The following is an 18,118-nucleotide window of genomic DNA, read 5'->3' as shown; positions in this document are numbered from 1 at the left end:
ATACATACATACATACATACATACATATATATACAGTGGAACCTTGACTTAAGAGTGCACCAACTTACGAGTTTTCCGAGATACGAGCCGTCGCTCGGGCGGTTTATTGCTTTGAGATGCGAGCCGAGATTTGAGTTACGAGCTTTCGCCACCCGCCACCAGGTGGGTTCCGGTCACGTGGTTATCTTGCCGTGCAAGTATCTCTGCCGTATATCGCTGCTGCTTTGTTTTCGCATTTTGGTTATTTTGGAAAATTTCTTAGTTTTAACCATGGGTCCTAAGAAATTGAGTGCCAAGGGAAGAGAGGATGATGTGCTTGGATATAAAACACGCAATCGTCGAAAAACATGAGCGAGGTGTGCGTGTTGTCGACTTGGTGAGGCGGATGTGAAGGCAGCTGAAGATTTTACTATAACTGAGAAGAAGAAGAGGATAATGTGCTTGGATATAAAACACGCAATCGTCGAAAAACATGAGCGAGGTGTGCGTGTTGTCGACTTGGTGAGGCGGATGTGAAGGCAGCTGAAGATTTTATTATAACTTTTGCCGAACTGATAGAAGCCGAACGATACATCCCCCAGCAAATCTTCAACTGTGACGAGACAGGGCTCTTCTGGAAAAAGATGCCGAGGAGGACGTATATAACGGCAGAGGAGAAGAGCATGCCAGGCCACAACTTGTTCAGAGTGCCGGCGATAGCTCGCCTTCTCTTTGTGGAAAACACGGTGAGATCCTTAACATCCAACAACTAATGGGACGCAAACGGGGCGCCCAGTTTAGCGGTACACACATTGATGAATCACCCTGCCTGTGATTCACCCATGACAGGTTATAGCTGGGTCGGGATTCAAACCCAGGCTGGACAGTTTATGGACAGTTTAGAGTCAAGTGTGCGTACCTCCAGTCCAGGCCATCCTGCCAACTTGTATGCTGCATACAGGTGAAATATAAAGCGCGAGATATTTTTATATATACTGTATATTTAAAAAAAAATTGGTGTGGTTTTTGGCGGGCTGGAACGGATTAATAGCATTTCAATGCATTTTAATGGGGAAATTTAATTTGAGAAACGAGCAAATTGAGTTACGAGCTTGGTCACAGAACGAATTAAACTCGTAAGTCAAGGTTCCACTGTATATATATATATATATATATATATATCAGTCACTATGCGACCTTCATATCATCAGTGGAGAACCGCCAGCAAGGTGTCCCATACAGCTGCTGCTGCACCTGCGGCGATGACGTCATGATGTTCGCTCATGAGGTTGGAAAACCAGATTACAGATACTATATATATATATATATATATATATATATATATATATATAACTAGAACGGCAGTAGAGAGTAGAGATCATACCTCTGCCTGGTGAACAGTTTACTTTTGTATTCCACTGATAGGCCGGATCTGGATTCGGACCTGAAACAAAATCTAATCGGCTTGTTCTTGTCACCTAACCAACTCGTCCACCAAGTTTATTCATAACTTGTCCATAACTTTTTTAAATATCATGTTATTTATCGCTTTTCACCCGATCTCTCAATGGTGAAGAATCACTTAAAAATTAAATAACTCTTGTAGCCGAATCCATATTCATATCTTTCCACAAAATCGAAACGATAAGTGCTTTTCACACACACAACCTCTCCACCAAATTTCATCCAAATCCGTCCACAATTGTTTGAGATATCCTGCCATATATCATTTTGGCCATATCACTCAATAGTGAAGAATCACTTAAAAAATTATACTAGCTGGATCCGGATCCAGATCTTCACCAAAATTGAATCAATTCTTCGTTGTAACACACACAACCTATCCAACAAGTTTCGTCCAAATGCATCCATAACTTTTTAGAGATATCGTGCTATGTTTCGTTTTTGGCCCCATCTCCCAATGGTGAAGAATCACTTAAAAATTCCAGTAGCCGGATCCGAATCCAGATCTTCACCAAAATCTAATAATTTCGTCGTTGTCACATCCGCGACATCTCTGCCAAATTTCGTCCGAATCCGTCCACAACCTTTTGAGATATCTTGTTCGCAAACGGACAGACAGGGGTGAAAACATAACGTCCATCCACCTTTGGTGGCGGAGGTAACGAGATCACTTTATTCATAAAGAAATATAATTACATGACAACTACACCAAATTGATTTACCATTGTCTTGGTTCGTAAGGAACCAAGCAAGAGGTGGTCTGGCATTGCTTCTGTAGGAGTTACACTTTTCCCCATCCTGAGAAATGATTATATAATAATAAAAAAAATAACCACCTTTAGAGGCCATTTTTCCCCGCAAAGCGGGGGTTGGCCTTTTTCGGGAACCGTGGTTGTTGTTGTTTTTCGGTCCCCTTTTTGAAGCAATGTTTTACGGCCGGATGCCCTTCCTGACGCCAACCCTTTTTGCCGCCTTTAACGACAAGCAGGGAATTACCAGTGAACTGGTACTCAATTAGCCCGACCTCGGAAGGATGACAGGCTGAGTCAACCCCCCTGGCGTTAATTCAGCGATCGACCGGGATTCGAACCCAGGATCCTAGGATCCTAAGCCGGCACCCTAGCCGCTAGCCCAACACCAGGGTTAAACGAGCCCAACGAGCCCAACACCGCGAGCCCAACATATGTGAGACATAAATTTAAAGAAGATGCTGGCGATAGCTCACCTAATCTTCACGAAAAAAAACATCATCTCCTCTTTTCCCACAAGAAAACATAGTAGAATAATTATTCTGCTTATAATTTCTCCCACAGAAGCTCAAAGTTTGCAGATGTCAAAACAGGCCGGTGTTGGGGAGTAGCTGCAAAAGGTTGCTGTGTTGAAGCCACCCCACCGTGCCGATCTCAGTCGATAATACCCCTGGGAAATGAACAATAAGGTCTTTTGTCCGAGGTTCAGAGCAGCTATTCCAGCAGAATTGTTATAAACCAGCATCCAATGTGTCAAATCGTTTCTTTAACTGACAAATATTTCTATCATGGATTTCACAATAACCATGTGAGTAAGTCAAAATTATTTCTGTTTTCCAACTACTGTATTGGTTATTGTGCTTCCTGCCAATTTTACAAATGTGAAAGTGATCAATGGGGCCACTACTACTATTACTACTCCTACAACAGCACCATTTAGTCCAACCTTGGGGTGTCTGCCATAGTTTTTGCCTCAAACCTGTTGCGATCCAGCTGATCAGGCTTGACCTTTGACTGAAGGTACAGGAATTTGGAATCGGCCAGGGTGCCTGCAATAACTTGCGTACTCTTTGCGAAGGACAAGCATGGGATCTTTATCATCCACCAATATAACCCATGCTGGCTGATGGGTCCTCCAGTTTAACGTCCATCCTCAAGATGGCACACACACATTTATGCCTCTCCTCCCTCCATGCATAACACTAGGATAACAGTTTATAGTTGGGTGGAGATTCAAACCCAAGCTGGACATCTCAGAGGCGAGTGTGCATACTGCTAAACTATCCTACCAGCCCTTTGGATAAATAATAATATTGCAATTTCCAATATTTCAGAGGCTTTAATACTGCGAGTGTTTGAGATTGAGGAGGTTGTGAGGAATTGCTGCTGAAGGAAGTGATTCTTTATCTTTCTCCAACACCGGTAGATAAAAACAAACAATGTTTTGTATGTGTTTTGTGTTTTCTCTAAATCCTCTCCGCAGCAGACAGCATATGCTGATTGGCACTTCATCCTTTCCTGACATCTCTGTGATCCGTCTCACCCCACACTGTGCCAACGTGCCCCTGGAAATGGCTGCATTGGCTCCGACGCAGCCACTGCTAAACCCCTATTTGGAGCATTACTTTCACTATCCCATGCTGTCTCCATTTCCAGCCGTTCAAGCCTTCAGTCCTCCCGAAGGTGGGTCATATGTTATTATCATTGCAGTGACTTACTCAGTGGTGGTTGTCTCCATCTGAATCACATTTTGCGAGTTAAACTTCATTGTCTTTACAAAATGGAAAATATTTTTATGCCTCCGCCCCCAAAGGTGGCCGGAGGCATTATGTTTCCGGGTTGTCCGTCCGTCCTTCCTTCCGTCCGTCTGTCCGTGCGGGCTAAACCTTGTTTTCCTCAGCAACCACATGTCCGATTTAGACAAAACTTTCAGAGTCGGAGTAATACCCATGCAGAATGTTTTTATGATAATTGTGACGTCAAAGGTCACGTGGTATGGCAGCCATCTTTGATTAAATGCAAATAATTAAAAATTTATTTCTCGGAAACCGCTGAATGGAAAAAATTGAAACGTGACACATTGTCGAGTACTCCCAATGGGGAACAAATTGCATGTACATGATCTATGACCCATTTGTATTGAAATATTAAATATATGACATCATATGTCACATGATGTAGCAGCCATATTAGCTTGAAAGCCGAAATTAAAAAAAAAATCCCTTCTCTGAAACTGCTTCACCGATCGATGTGAAACCTATCATGACTGGTGAAAATGTGATACTTGAAAACAGCTGAAGGGATTTAAATCAAACTTGTTTATTTTTAGGACAGTGAACGATGGCATCTACCCATTGTCGGACTATGTCGAGGCATATTGGAGACACCGTCGCATTGTTCTAGTTTTTGCTGAATGGCCGTAATAATCATTATATTGTCTTTCAATTCTTTCACATCGAGCATATTCAAAGCTCATATAAATTTCTAATATTTCGCAAAAGTAGTGTTATCGCCCCCTCCTCCTACCCCCTCCCAGACAAATATACTGTGCTCTCCTTTGGGTACAAATACATTGCTTGAGTTAAAACTCCAAGCTGAATACATGTGATAAACCAAGAAAAGAATGAACAATTGTTCAAAATTATTGAAGTTTTTCATATTGTCAGACTGACGTTTTTGTTTAATTTAATGTTACCCAATTTATAGTTGCCCGGCCACTTGTTTTAAACATATCTGATATTCTGTATGAACAAGTTAGGAGTTTACTACGACTACAGTACTTTTTTTTTGTTTGTTTTTTGTATACCGAATCGAGGCTCGTGAAAGAGCTAACATTTATCACACAAACAAATCAAACAGACAAATAAAGTATATAAAAGGGGGAGCGGTAGACAAGATGGGGAGAGAAGGGGAAGCACATAAACACAACATTTGAGAGCAGGGACATCGAGCAATTATTTCATATACTACTAGCAGGGAGCAGGGATATACTACTACTACTACTACTATTACTACTACTACTACTACTACTACTACTACTACTACTACTACTACTACTACTACTACTACTACTACTACTACTACCACTACCCTACTACTACCACCACTACTACCACCACCACTACTTTTACAGCCCTGGTAATTATTTCCACTTTCTTGTGGGGACAACCAAGGAGGGAGATTCGGCTCTTTATCTTCACCAAAATCGAATCAATTCTTCTTCGTCACACATTGAACATGTCCACCAAGTTTCGTCCGAATCTGTCCACAACTTTTTGAGATATCTTCCTCACATACAAACAGACAGACAGACAGTGGTGAATGCATAACGGCATCCATCTTCTGTGGTGGAGGTAAAAAGTTGATTTATATCCTGCAACAAAATGTTTGGTTCTTGAAATGTCATATGTGTTATGTTCTCGAACGCATGGTAAAAAATGTTTATTACTACAGTTAGCAATACTATAGTGGGACAGGAGATAGGATATGGGGGATAGGACAGGGGATAGGAGATAATGTAGAGTCGTAGACAACGTAAGAGACTATTTGACTTCTCATCTATAGCTCTTTAACTTGGTTTGTCAATTTATTCTCTTGGATGTTCGAATTAATGTCATTCTTACCATTAACAATATCTTATCTAACTTTACATCCACATCCCTTTTCATAATCACCTTGCATATATTTAACTTATCATTTTAGCCTGATAATTTACCAGGAAAATTTTGTCCTATTATTACTCCCGCCAGGGAGTAATGCATTCGATCGTGTCCGTCCGTGTGTGTGTGTGTGTGTGTGTATGTGTGTTCGTATCTTCGTGTGTTCGTGTGTTTGTGAACAAGATATCTGGAAAAGTTCTGAACGGATTTGGATGAAAGTTGGTGGGATGATTGCCCTTGGGATAAGGAAGAATTGATTAGTTTTTTGGTGAAGCTCAGGATATTATTCCGGATCCAGGAATTTTTTGAAGGATTTTTTACCATTGGAAGATAGGGCTCCAACCTGACCCACGGTGGGAGTATGCGCTCTAGTTTTAGAATGATATAGGGAGCCTGGTGTTGGCTTAGCGGTTAGGGTGCCGGCTTGGGATCCTAGGGTCCTGGGTTCGAATCCCGGTCGATCGCTGAATTAATGCCAGGGGGGTTGACTCAGCCTGTCATCCTTCCGAGGTCGGCAAATTGAGTACCAGCTTTACTGGGATGAATGATCACGGTGTGTACCCCGATTTAGAATAGGTACACCGTATCCCTGCCCATCGTAAGAGGCGACCAAGGGTTGGCGTCAGGAAGGGCATCCGGCCATAAAAACACTGCCTCAAACAGGGAACCATGATTGTCATGGGGCCCGCAAGGCTAACCCCCGCTCTAGTGGGGAAAATAGCCTTAAAACGATCATTCATTCATTCATATAGGGAGATCTTCAATGTCCACAACCTAAAGGCAGGATACAACCAGCTTTGTGTCCCCATCTGAATGACTTTGTGCCCTGGTATGTAGCACTCCCATCAGCACCATCACAGGAAAGTGTTTTTCACTCGAATTTCAAATGCAGGGAAACAAATCCATGACCAAAAAGTTCAAAGTCGATCAAGACACCAACTCAGCAATTATCTCACCTCCACCTCCAACAACATCCATCATTACATTAGGTTCTACCATCCAAGTACCAACTGTATTTATTCTACTTCTTCGGAGATCTGATGTCATGTTGTCTCTTTTGCAGACACGTTATTTTTTTAACCTGTGCCACCTAAGGTGGGCAGAGGTTATGTTTTCACCCCTGTCTGTGTGTTTGTCTGTTTGTGAACAGGATATCTGTTTGTGAGCTTGTTGTAAAGTGTGCTCGTTCAGACCCTAATGTACCACTTTGTTTCTGGAAGGTGGTTGTGGATCCACATCCCTAATCTCATCACTATTCACGAAAATGTCTTTATCCTCCATTTAGCAACTCTCCAAACGTTTAAAAGCTAACACTATTCAGATACTGTCGTGGCCAAAAATATTGGCACCCTTGCACTTTTTTCAAATAATGCACCATTTCTTCCAGAGAATTGTTGAAATTAAAAAATATTTTGGTATCCACATCTGTATTTCTTTGGTTTGCAGTGGAACAACTTAAATAACAAAAAAAGCTTGAAAAGTTACTAAATCTTAGCTTATTACACGCAACAATCCTAAAATGGCCCGGACAATATTATTGGCATATTTTAGAAGTTGCTAGAAAAGATTTCAAGCAGGTGATTCTCCTTTACTTTGGAATTGAACTCACCTGTGGTGAGTTGCAGGTGCCTGCAATATAAAAATCACTCATTCAACCAGTTTGAATAGAGAAAAGTAGTAATTCTGCTGTTTTGTGTCACTGTGTGTTCCGCAATGGGCATGGAGAAAGGAAAACCAGAGAATTGTAGGAGGAGATCAGACACAAGATTGCAGCCAAGCATGGACAATCTCAAGGGTACAAGTCCATCTGTAGAGACCTTGATGTTCCTGTGTCCACCGTATGCAATGTTGTCAGGAAGTTTAAGGCCCATGGCACTGTTGCCAACCTGCCTGGACGTGGCCGCATGAGAAAACTTGATCGAAGATTGCAGCAAAGGATTGTTCAAATGGTGGAGAAAGCACCTCGATCAACTGCCAAACAGATTCAAGCTGACCGTCAGACACAAGGAATGACAGTTTCAACTCGCACCATCCGTCGCCAACTCAATGAAAGGGGGTTCTATGGTAGGAGACCCAAGAGGACCCCACTGCTGAGAGAGAGACATAAGAAAGCCCAACTGGAGTTTTCCAAAACACACCTGAACAAGCCAAAATCCTTCTGGGATAATGTCCTGTGGATATATGAGACCAAATTAGAGCTTTTTGGTAAAGCACATCATCTCTATGTTTCCAGAAAACAAAATGAAGCCTTCAAAGAAAAGAACACCTTCCCTAAAGTGGGTTGCTCTGCTGCCTCTGGCACTGGGTGCTTTGAATGTGTGCATGGAATCATCAAATCAGGAGATTACCAAGGCATTTTGGAGCGCAATGTTCAACCCATTGTCAGAAAGCTGGGTCTCCGTCAAAGGGCATGGGTCCTGCAGCAGGACAATGACCCCGAAACACACTTCAAAAAGCACCCAGGAATGGTTCAAGACAAAACGCGGGACTGTTCTATGGGGCCAGCAATGAGTCCAGATCTAAATCCCATTGAACATCTGTGGGGAGATCTGAAAACAGCAGCACCCTTCAAATCTGGAAGAACTGACTACACATTTGTGGATGTTTTCTTTTTTAATCCTTCCTCTTTCCCACAACCCTGACCACACACGTACGGATGTTTTTTTTTTAATCCTTACTGTCCCCCACAACGCCGACTTCACATTTGTGGATTTTTTTTTTTTATCCTTCGTCTTTCCCACAATCTTGACTACATACGTGTGGATGCTTTAAAAAAAATTTTTAATCCTACGTCTCCCTCACAACCCTGACTACACACGTGTGGATGTTTTCTTTTTTAATCCTTCCTCTTTCCCACAACCCTGACCACACGTACGGATGTTTTTTTTAAAATCCTTACTGTCCCCCACAACGCCGACTTCACATTTGTGGATGTTTTTTTTTTATCCTTCGTCTTTCCCACAATCTTGACTACACACGTGTGGATGCTTTTTAAAAAAAATTATCCTGCGTCTCCCTCACAACCCTGACTACACACGTGTGGATGTTTTTTTTTATCCTTCGTCTTTCCCACAACCCTGACTACACACGTGTGGATGTTTTTTTTTTATCCTTCGTCTTTCCCACAACCCCCACAACCCTGACTACACACGTGTGGATATTTTTTTAATCCTTCCTCTCCTCGACAACCCCGATCTTTCTATCGCTGGGTGAGGTGAGTTCTCAGGTTGAGGGTTACGAGCTTTATTTCCTTGTGTTTCCAAGTGGTGCAAAGTAATGAATGTTCTGTGTATTTGAATTACCATCATAAAACCAGTTTGCTCTTTCACGAGCCTCGATCTTGTATACAAAAAAAAAACAAAAAAAAAAACAAAAAACAAACAGGGACCATTTGTTTATTTCAGTGTGTACAATAATGGAGTAAGTATCATGTAACTTTATATATATACTAAGGGACATTTTCAACAGTCGTTGTTTTTCCTTCAGAAGACAAAAGTGACTTCTTCCTGTTGATTGGCAGAGCATGCTGCCCAAAACGTTGAAGCCTATACTTTCCTTCATTTAATTTTTCTTTGCAGTTATTTTTTTAAGTAGAAGGAATAGAAATATCTCTTTTAAGAGCCAACACACCGTATAAACTATAAACGTTTTACTTTATATATACATGATATCGGCTCTTAGAAGATCTAGGACACAGAACAGATTAGGACACAACATAAAGGGAACAGCAGGAGATAAGTGAAATGCCAACAGTCGGGCGGGTTTCTTTTAATACATGATCAAAGGCTCATAATGGAGCTGACACACACACACACACACACACACACACACACACACACACACACACACACACACACACGGACATACTGATGAGACACACACTGAACACAGCCGCTGAGTTTGGGGGAAGTGCCGTCACTGCCATCACTTCCCGGGATACTCTGGGTACGAGCGACGTCATAACAATGGCGCCGCTTTTCTCACCACACTCATCATAAATTTATATTCTCTAATATTGCCACCAATGACGTCTTTGTTAACAACGCCTATTCCCCATACGGAGTTCTTTACAATGAGCCATGTTTCAATATTTTCCATGCAGCGGTTTCGGAGCTGTAGAGGTGCAACATTTTTTGATTTTTCCAAGATGGCGCCTGTACCACATGACCAATGACGTCATGATTATCATTAAAATATTCTAAAGGAGGAGGCGCTCCGATGGTGAAAATTTTGTGTCCATCAGACCAACAGTTGCTGAAAATTTTAAAATAATGATTGGATGGATAAGTGTTGTATTTGTCGAATTATGACGTCAGAAAGAAGGCACCGATGACATCATCATTAACATATGTTATTCTCCATGGGGAGTAGTTGACAATGAGCTCGGTCTCAATTTTTTCCATGGAGTGGTTTAAGAGATCTGGAGGTGCGAAGCTTTTCCAAGATGGCGCCTGTACCACGTGACCTGTGACGTCATAATAATCAATAAAATAATCGACAGGAGGAGGCGCTCCTATCGTGAAAATTGCATGTAAATCGGATCAACGGTTGCCGAGAAAAAGAATTTTTAAAATGCAGACAACTGCGGCACACGGCACACGGAGGGCACACGGGCACACGGCACATGGCACACGTACACAACTGAATGCTTAACCCCACTTTTCGCTTCGCGAGCGCAGGGTAATTAGCAACCAGACGACATGACACGACGACGGCGATGACACAAAGTGTGCTGTAGAGTAAAAAAAAAAGTCTGCTATGGATTAACACAGTCTGCTGTGGAGTAACACAGTCTGCTACGGAGTAACAAAGTCTGCTATGGAGTAACAAAGTCTGCTATGGAGTAACAAAGTCTGCTATGGAGTAACAAAGTCTGCTATGGAGTAACAAAGTCTGCTATGGAGTAACAAAGTCTGCTATGGAGTAACAAAGTCTGCTATGGAGTAACAAAGTCTGCTATGGAGTAACAAAGTCTGCTATGGAGCAACAAAGTGTGCTTCAGAGTAACAAAGTTTGCTATGGAGTAACACAGTCTGCGATTGTGTAACACAGTCTGCGATTGAGTAACACAGTCTGCTATGGAGTAACACAGTCTGCTATGGAGTAACACAGTCTGCTATGGAGTAACAAAGTCTGCTATAGAGTAACAAAGTCTGCTATGGAGTAACAAAGTCTGCTATGGTGTAACAAAGTCTGCTATGGAGTAACAAAGTCTGCTATGGAGTAACAAAGTCTGCTATGGAGCAACAAAGTGTGCTACAGAGTAACAAAGTTTGCTATGGAGTAACACAGTCTGCGATGGAGGAACACAGTCTGCTATGGAGTAACAAAGTCTGCTATGGAGTAACACAGTCTGCTACGGAGTAACAAAGTCTGCTGCGGAGTAACACAGTCTGCGATGGAGTAACACAGTCTGCGATGGAGTAACACAGTCTGCGATGGAGTAACACAGTCTGCGATGGAGTAACACAGTCTGCCATGGAGTAACAAAGTCTGCTATGGAGTAACAAAGTCTGCTATAGAGTAACACAGTCTGCTACGGAGTAACAAAGTCTGCTACGGAGTAACACAGTCTGCGATGGAGTAACACAGTCTGCGATGGAGTAACACAGTCTGCGATGGAGTAACACAGTCTGCGATGGAGTAACACAGTCTGCGATGGAGTAACACAGTCTGCGATGGAGTAACACAGTCTGCTATGGAGTAACACAGTCTGCTATGGAGTAACACAGTCTGCTATGGAGTAACACAGTCTGCCATGGAGTAACAAAGTCTGCTATGGAGTAACAAAGTCTGCTATGGAGTAACAAAGTCTGCTATGGAGTAACAAAGTCTGCTATGGAGTAACAAAGTCTGCTATGGAGTAACAAAGTCTGCTATGGAGTAACAAAGTCTGCTATGGAGTAACAAAGTCTGCTATGGAGTAACAAAGTCTGCTATGGAGTAACAAAGTCTGCTATGGAGTAACAAAGTCTGCTATGGAGTAACAAAGTGTTCTATGGAGTAACAAAGTGTGCTATGGAGTAACAGTGTGCTATGGAGTAACAGTGTGCTATGGAGTTACAAAGTGTGCTATGGAGTAACAAAGTGTGCTATGGAGTAACAAAGTGTGCTATGGAGTAACAAAGTGTGCTATGGAGTAACAAAGTGTGCTATGGAGTAACAAAGTCTGCTATGGAGTAACAAAGTCTGCTATGGAGCAACAAAGTCTGCTATGGAGCAACAAAGTCTGCTATGGAGCAACAAAGTCTGCTATGGAGCAACAAAGTCTGCTATGGAGTAACAAAGTCTGCTATGGAGTAACAAAGTCTGCTATGGAGTAACAAAGTCTGCTATGGAGTAACAAAGTCTGCTATGGAGTAACAAAGTCTGCTATGGAGTAACAAAGTCTGCTATGGAGTAACACATGCAGTCAGCTGTGGAGTAACAACGTCTGCTATAAATTAAAGTATTATGCCTTTAAAAGCCATACGTTTTATTCTAGAGCGTTCTTCCATCTACCAGGGCTGATAAAGATGGCAGAATACATCGCTAAGTTACCAAATCAGGAGATCGCTGAAGCGCCAAAATGTACTTCTTTCTTTCTTTCTTTCTTTTTCTTTCTCTCGGCAGGCTAGCACAATAATGGCTGAAGTGATTACAATGATTCTAGTGTGAGGAAGCGACATTGTCTCTGGGATATTACACTCATACCATAACGTTTTAAAATGATTTAAACTTGTTCAGCAATCAGCAGTCTTTCGTATAGCCATTGCACACCATTTAGGCATGCATGCACAGACTGGGAAACTCTGCCGTGAGGTCTGCCTTTGATTGCAAGGTGACTGCGGTATGCACAATTTACGAAAAAAAAGGGCCCAGGATAAACAGGATTATATCCAAAATTATGAAATAAATAACGCAGCCTCCCATGCCAAGTATAGGGCTGACTCGGAGAAAAAAAAGGCAGCCTCTTGTGCTGGTTATTGTGCTAAAGATGTTTAATGCACATGCGCTTGCGAAGTCATATCCCTCCTCGTTTCATAGAATGCAATGGTGATGCAACAGTATATTAGATGCATCCACATAGGCCTGCAGTTTCATCGGTATTATTGATATTGGACCTGCTGTTTCATCTGTATTACTGATATTATTTCGTGCACATTTTAATTACAATGTAATATGCGCATTAACTGAAGTTCTGTACTTCAACACATCATTTCCACATGATAATTGAACCACAATTTACCATACTATACGATTAATACATCCACTGCTACTTCTCTCGTACTCCCACCAACTCCCCAAAAAAACATAAATGAGTCACAAAAAAACCTTTAAAAAAGAAAAAAAATGGGATTGGAAAAGAACATGGGGAATCCAAAAAACAATTAAACCAGGTAGGAATGACACCACAATCCTTTTACGGATTGTCATAATGATATATTTTAACGTTTTTGACATGGGTGACTATGTGGCATTAGTAACTAGAACGACACTCGGTAGAGCACATATCTCTGCCAGGCTAAACAGTTTACATTGTGTATCCCACTGATAGGTCAGATCTGCCTGGATCAGGATCTGAATTAAAACCAACTCAGCTTGTTCTTGTCACCGAACCAACTCATCCACCGAGTTTTGTCATAATCCGTCCACAACGTTTTCAGATATCGTGCTATATATTGTATATCGTTTTGGCCATATTTCTCAATTGTGAAATGGTACCATTTTGCTACCTCGGAGACATGCTGAATGGAGAAGGTGGATCAGACTCGGCAACGGTTGCTAGACGGGAGTGTCGTTGAAGCTGAAGGGAAAGGTGTATGCTGCATGTGTGAGAAGTGTTATGATTTATGGGAACGAGACATGGGTCATGAACGTAGAGCAGCAACGAAGGCTGGAAAGGGTGGAAATGCGAATGGTTCGACGGATGTGCGGAGTATCGTTGAGAGAGAGGAAGACAAATGATGAATTGTGAAAGATGATGGGAATAGAGCCTGTGATGGATGCTGTGAAGAGGAACAGGTTGAGATGGTTTGGTCATGTGTTGAGGAAGGATGAAAGTGACTGGTTGAGAAGAGTGATGGAAATGAATGTGGAAGGAAGTAGAGGACGGGGAAGACCGAGAAAGACTTGGCTAAAGATGGTGGAAGAAGAAATGCGGGCAAGGGGGTTAACAAGGGGAGATGCAGAAAATAGGGCAAGATGGAGAAGATTGTCATGGGGACCGCAAGGCTAACCCCCGCTCTAGCAGGGAAAATAGCCTTAAAATGCATGTTGTTGTTGTGTTGTTGTCTCAATTGTGAAATGGAACTTTTAAAATTGTAGTATCCCGATCCGGATCCAGATCTTTACCAAAATCGAATCAATTTGTCCTTGTCACATGCACAATCTCTCCACCAAGTTTCGTCCGAATCCGTTCATAACTTTTTGAGACCCCCTTTGGCGGTGGAGGTAAACATTGTATGATGACGTTTATGTGGGTGGTAGTTGTGGATTTGTAGTGGGGGTTGGTGTAATTGTGTATTATATTTGTTGCGGGATAGAGACAAAAAAATGCCAAAGGATGTCGTGATGGCAATCTGTAAAAAGATTGCCGTGTCATATTGTGGTGTTATTCCTACCTTGTTTGTCTTTTATTGGGGATGCCATCCCGACATGGGGGTTTTTTTTCATTTAAAAAAATAATAAAAAATTGGAACCTGCATACAATGTAAACTTGCGTTGTGCTCGAATACCTTTTGAATCTGCACTCCTTTTTTTATGGCATTTTGAATCTGTGCTCCAGGTACATTTACGGCTTCACCAAATGAGTATTACCAGCATCTGGCCATGGTTGCTGCTCACCACACACCCTGTGCAGAATTGCTACACCCATTGCCTTTCGGTGCAGCTAAGCCAGTTCCAGCATCATCCCTCAATCTCCTGCATCCAGTTGAAGGTCCAAACTTTGCCTTTTTAAATGTTACAGTTGGGCAATAAAAATGCTTCACTAAGTAAATTATCTACAAAGTATCAGTTAACTAAATTATTTATTATGTAGGAAGTTAAATACATGGAAGTACACTCTCGCAACACATTTAGTCTATGGAAGGTTTTGCTGGATCCCAGTGGGAAATATTGTGGTGAAGAGTTCCATTCTTGCCAAAACCATGTTCATAACAAAGAACGTGGTGCATTGAAGAGCAGAAAATGATGTGATGGTGGTGAAGTATGAATGCCCCTCAATCTCACTTCCGTTGTTTCCACACCCAGGAACATAATAATATGGTACTTCTCTCCCTCAAAAACAATTGAAGAGTCAAACATGTTTATTTGTAACTTCACTAATCTCTGCCTCCACTCATCACCTGAAAGTGATATCTCATGGATATCTGATCACTTCTAATGTGTCTAATAGTCCAATGCTTCCCATTTTGGTGAGAACATCATTCGGCCACAATTATGGCAGCAACAAGGTCTGGCATCAAATCCAGATTATAAATGGCAAATCATTGTTTTTTATTAGTCAATGCATGCTGGACAGGGATTTAATTCTGAATTCAGCCGATTGGTTGCATCACCACTGAGGCGTGGCTGTACCACTGATGGAGTGCCTCTGCACATTCGGCGAGGACCTTGGAACTTGTTCGGTGTGGTGTTTATAACTCCCCTACTCTTGACGAAAGACATTGTGGGATGTTTAATGTCCACCAACTAATGCTGGCATACGGGACACCCAGCTTACGTCAATCCGAGGGATGTTTGATAGTTTATAGCTGAGTCACGATTCAAACCCAGGCTAGACAGGTCAGGGTAGAGTATGCCGAGGATATCTTGCCAACTCATAATGCATATACACTAACATTTGGTATTTATTTCTGCAGAAGGATGAATTTTTTTGATTTGGTTAGGGTGGGGTAAAGTTTTGACTTTTTCAACATATTTCAACATACAGCTATTTGATCTTCATTTCAAAAATATTGATAGATAAAGGTGATATAATATAACAAATATCATGAAACATTTACATTTTGTAGTCCATTGTATAATTTAAATAAACATAAATGCAAATTTTGCATGTGGAAAAAGTAAGTACACCCTTGGCTCTAATAGGTGGTATTGCCCCCTTTGGCAGAAACAACCTCAAGTAGGCGTTTCTAATAACTGTCTAACAGTCTCTGACATCGACTGGGAGAAATTTTTGCCCACTCCTCCATGCAGAATTCTTTCAGCTGTGCGATGTTTGAGGGGTTTCTTGCATGCACAGCTCGCTTCAAATCCCTCACAACATCTCAATGGGATTTAGATCCGTGCTTTGACTTGGCCATTCCATAACCCTCCATTTCTTTCTTTTCAGCCATTTCTTGGTGGATTTACTGGTATGTTTTGGGTCATTGTCTTGTTGCAAGGTCCACCGTCGGTTGAGCTTCAACTTACTGACAGATGGCCTCACATTATCCTCAAGCACCCTCTGGTACAATGAAGAATTCATAGTGGATTCTATGATGGTGAGCTGCCCAGGCCCTGATGTAGCAAAGCTGCCCCAAACCATAATATTTCCACCACCATGCTTTACAGTTGGTATCAGGTTCTTGTGGTCAAATGCTGTCTTTGGTTTTCGCCAAACATGTGTTCTGGTACTGTGGCCAAATAGCTCTACCGTTGACTCATATGTCCAGAGCACATTGTTCCAGAAGTGCTGGTCTTTGCCTAGGTGTTCATGAGCAAACTTTAGTCTTGCCCTGATGTTCTTTCTGGACAGCAAAGGTTTCCTCCTGCCACACCTCCCATGTAGATCAAATTTGTGCAGCCTCTTTCAAATGGTAGCCTCGTGCACTTTGACATCAACAGTGGCAAGAGCTACCTGTAGGTCCCGTGATGACATTCTGGGGTTCTTAGAGACTTCTTTCAGCATCTTGCGGTCTGCTCTCGTGCTGAACCTGCTGGGGTGGCCTGGCCTGAACAAGTTGGCAGTTGTTTGGAATCTTCTCCACTTGTAGATGATCTTCCGGACAGTCGAATGATTGATTTCAAATTGTTTGGAGATCTTTTTAAATCCCTTTCCAGGCTCGTAGGCATCTATAACCTTCTTTCTGAAGGCCTCAGAGAGCTCTTTTGATCTAGGCATGGTGACGCCGCACACTTCAACAACAAAGAGCAAACCAAACTAAATGTCTGAGGTTTAAATAAGACAGGTTCCTCCAAGATCTTCTCTGACGATGTTCTAATCATTTGCACCTGAGCTGGTGCACCTGATTCTAATTTTAGGTATTTTAAGTAGTGATAAATGTCGGGGTGTACTTAATTTTTCCACATGCGAAATTTGCATTTATGTTCATTTAAATTATACAATGGACTACAAAATGTAAATGTTTCATGATATTTGTTATATTATATCACCTTTATCTATCAATATTGTTGAAATGAAGATCAAATAGCTGTATGTTGAAATATGTTGAAAAAGTCAAAACTTTACATGGGGTGTACTTACTTTTTCACGTGACTGTATGTATATACAGTAATAACTCGGCCTGACATTGTCATTTGGTCAGGTGCAACAAGACAGGTCATCTTAGGGGAATTGTCGGTACCTTGGGAAGAGAACATGGAGGAGGTGCACGAGAGGAAGAGAGGAAAGTACAGTGAGCTGGAGGCAGAGTGCCGGGAGAAGGGGGGGAGGCGAGTTTCCTGTCAGCCATTTGAGATGGGGTGTAGAGGGTATATTGGCAATTCCTTTTCTGCATTTCTTGCTCAGCTGGGAGTGTGTGGGACAGAAAGAAGGAGGATGTGTGACAATGTGGCCCAGGTTGCCTTGAAAGGCTCATTTTGGATATGGAGGAAGTTTATGGAGGCACGTCGAATGGTGTAGGTTGGTTGTCTGTGTTTTTTTTTTTTTGTTACTATTATTATTTCTTATTTTGGGTATATGAGTGAGTTGGTGAGGGTGTGTGTTTTTGCATGACTGAATTTTTGCATGAGTGTGTGTTTTTGTATGTTGAGTGGTGTATGTTGTAAGGGTAGGTGGTTGGTTGGTATTGTGTGTGTGTGTATGGGTGTGTATGTGTGTGTATGAATGATGTGGTGTGTTTTGTTGGTGAGTGGTGAAGGGTATAAAGGTGGGTGTTTGAGTGTTCCACCATGTTTGTTTGGTGCTGTGGATTCTGGATGCGGAGGTGTTGTTGTTGTAGTCTGCGTTCGCACTGGGTGGGGGTGGGGGTATGTACGCATCCAGGTGTAGTTGCTGCATGTGGATGTGGATGTGCCCCTGCTGACCCACCTTAGCTGACCGTATCGAGGTTGAAGGCC

At 42.0% G+C, this 18,118-nt stretch overlaps 1 protein-coding gene across 1 annotated transcript in view; it reads left to right on the top strand.

Moving 5' to 3' along the window:
• The window catches only part of LOC137437525 (transcriptional activator GLI3-like), a 163,255-nt gene that overhangs the window by 78,466 nt on the left and 66,671 nt on the right, over positions 1 to 18,118 (top strand). The window contains exons 4-5 of the mRNA XM_078766272.1: positions 3,676 to 3,875; positions 14,619 to 14,771. Coding sequence (XP_078622398.1) covers positions 3,676 to 3,875; positions 14,619 to 14,771 — 353 coding nt within the window. The remainder of the gene's footprint in view (positions 1 to 3,675; positions 3,876 to 14,618; positions 14,772 to 18,118) is intronic.

Source organism: Myxine glutinosa, chromosome 12 (genome assembly GCF_964187855.1).
Source record: "Myxine glutinosa chromosome 12, kmMyxGlut1.1, whole genome shotgun sequence".
Classification (NCBI taxonomy): Eukaryota; Metazoa; Chordata; class Myxini; order Myxiniformes; family Myxinidae; genus Myxine; species Myxine glutinosa.
Note: the sequence above shows the minus strand (reverse complement) of the source record. Positions and strands in the feature narration are given on the sequence as shown.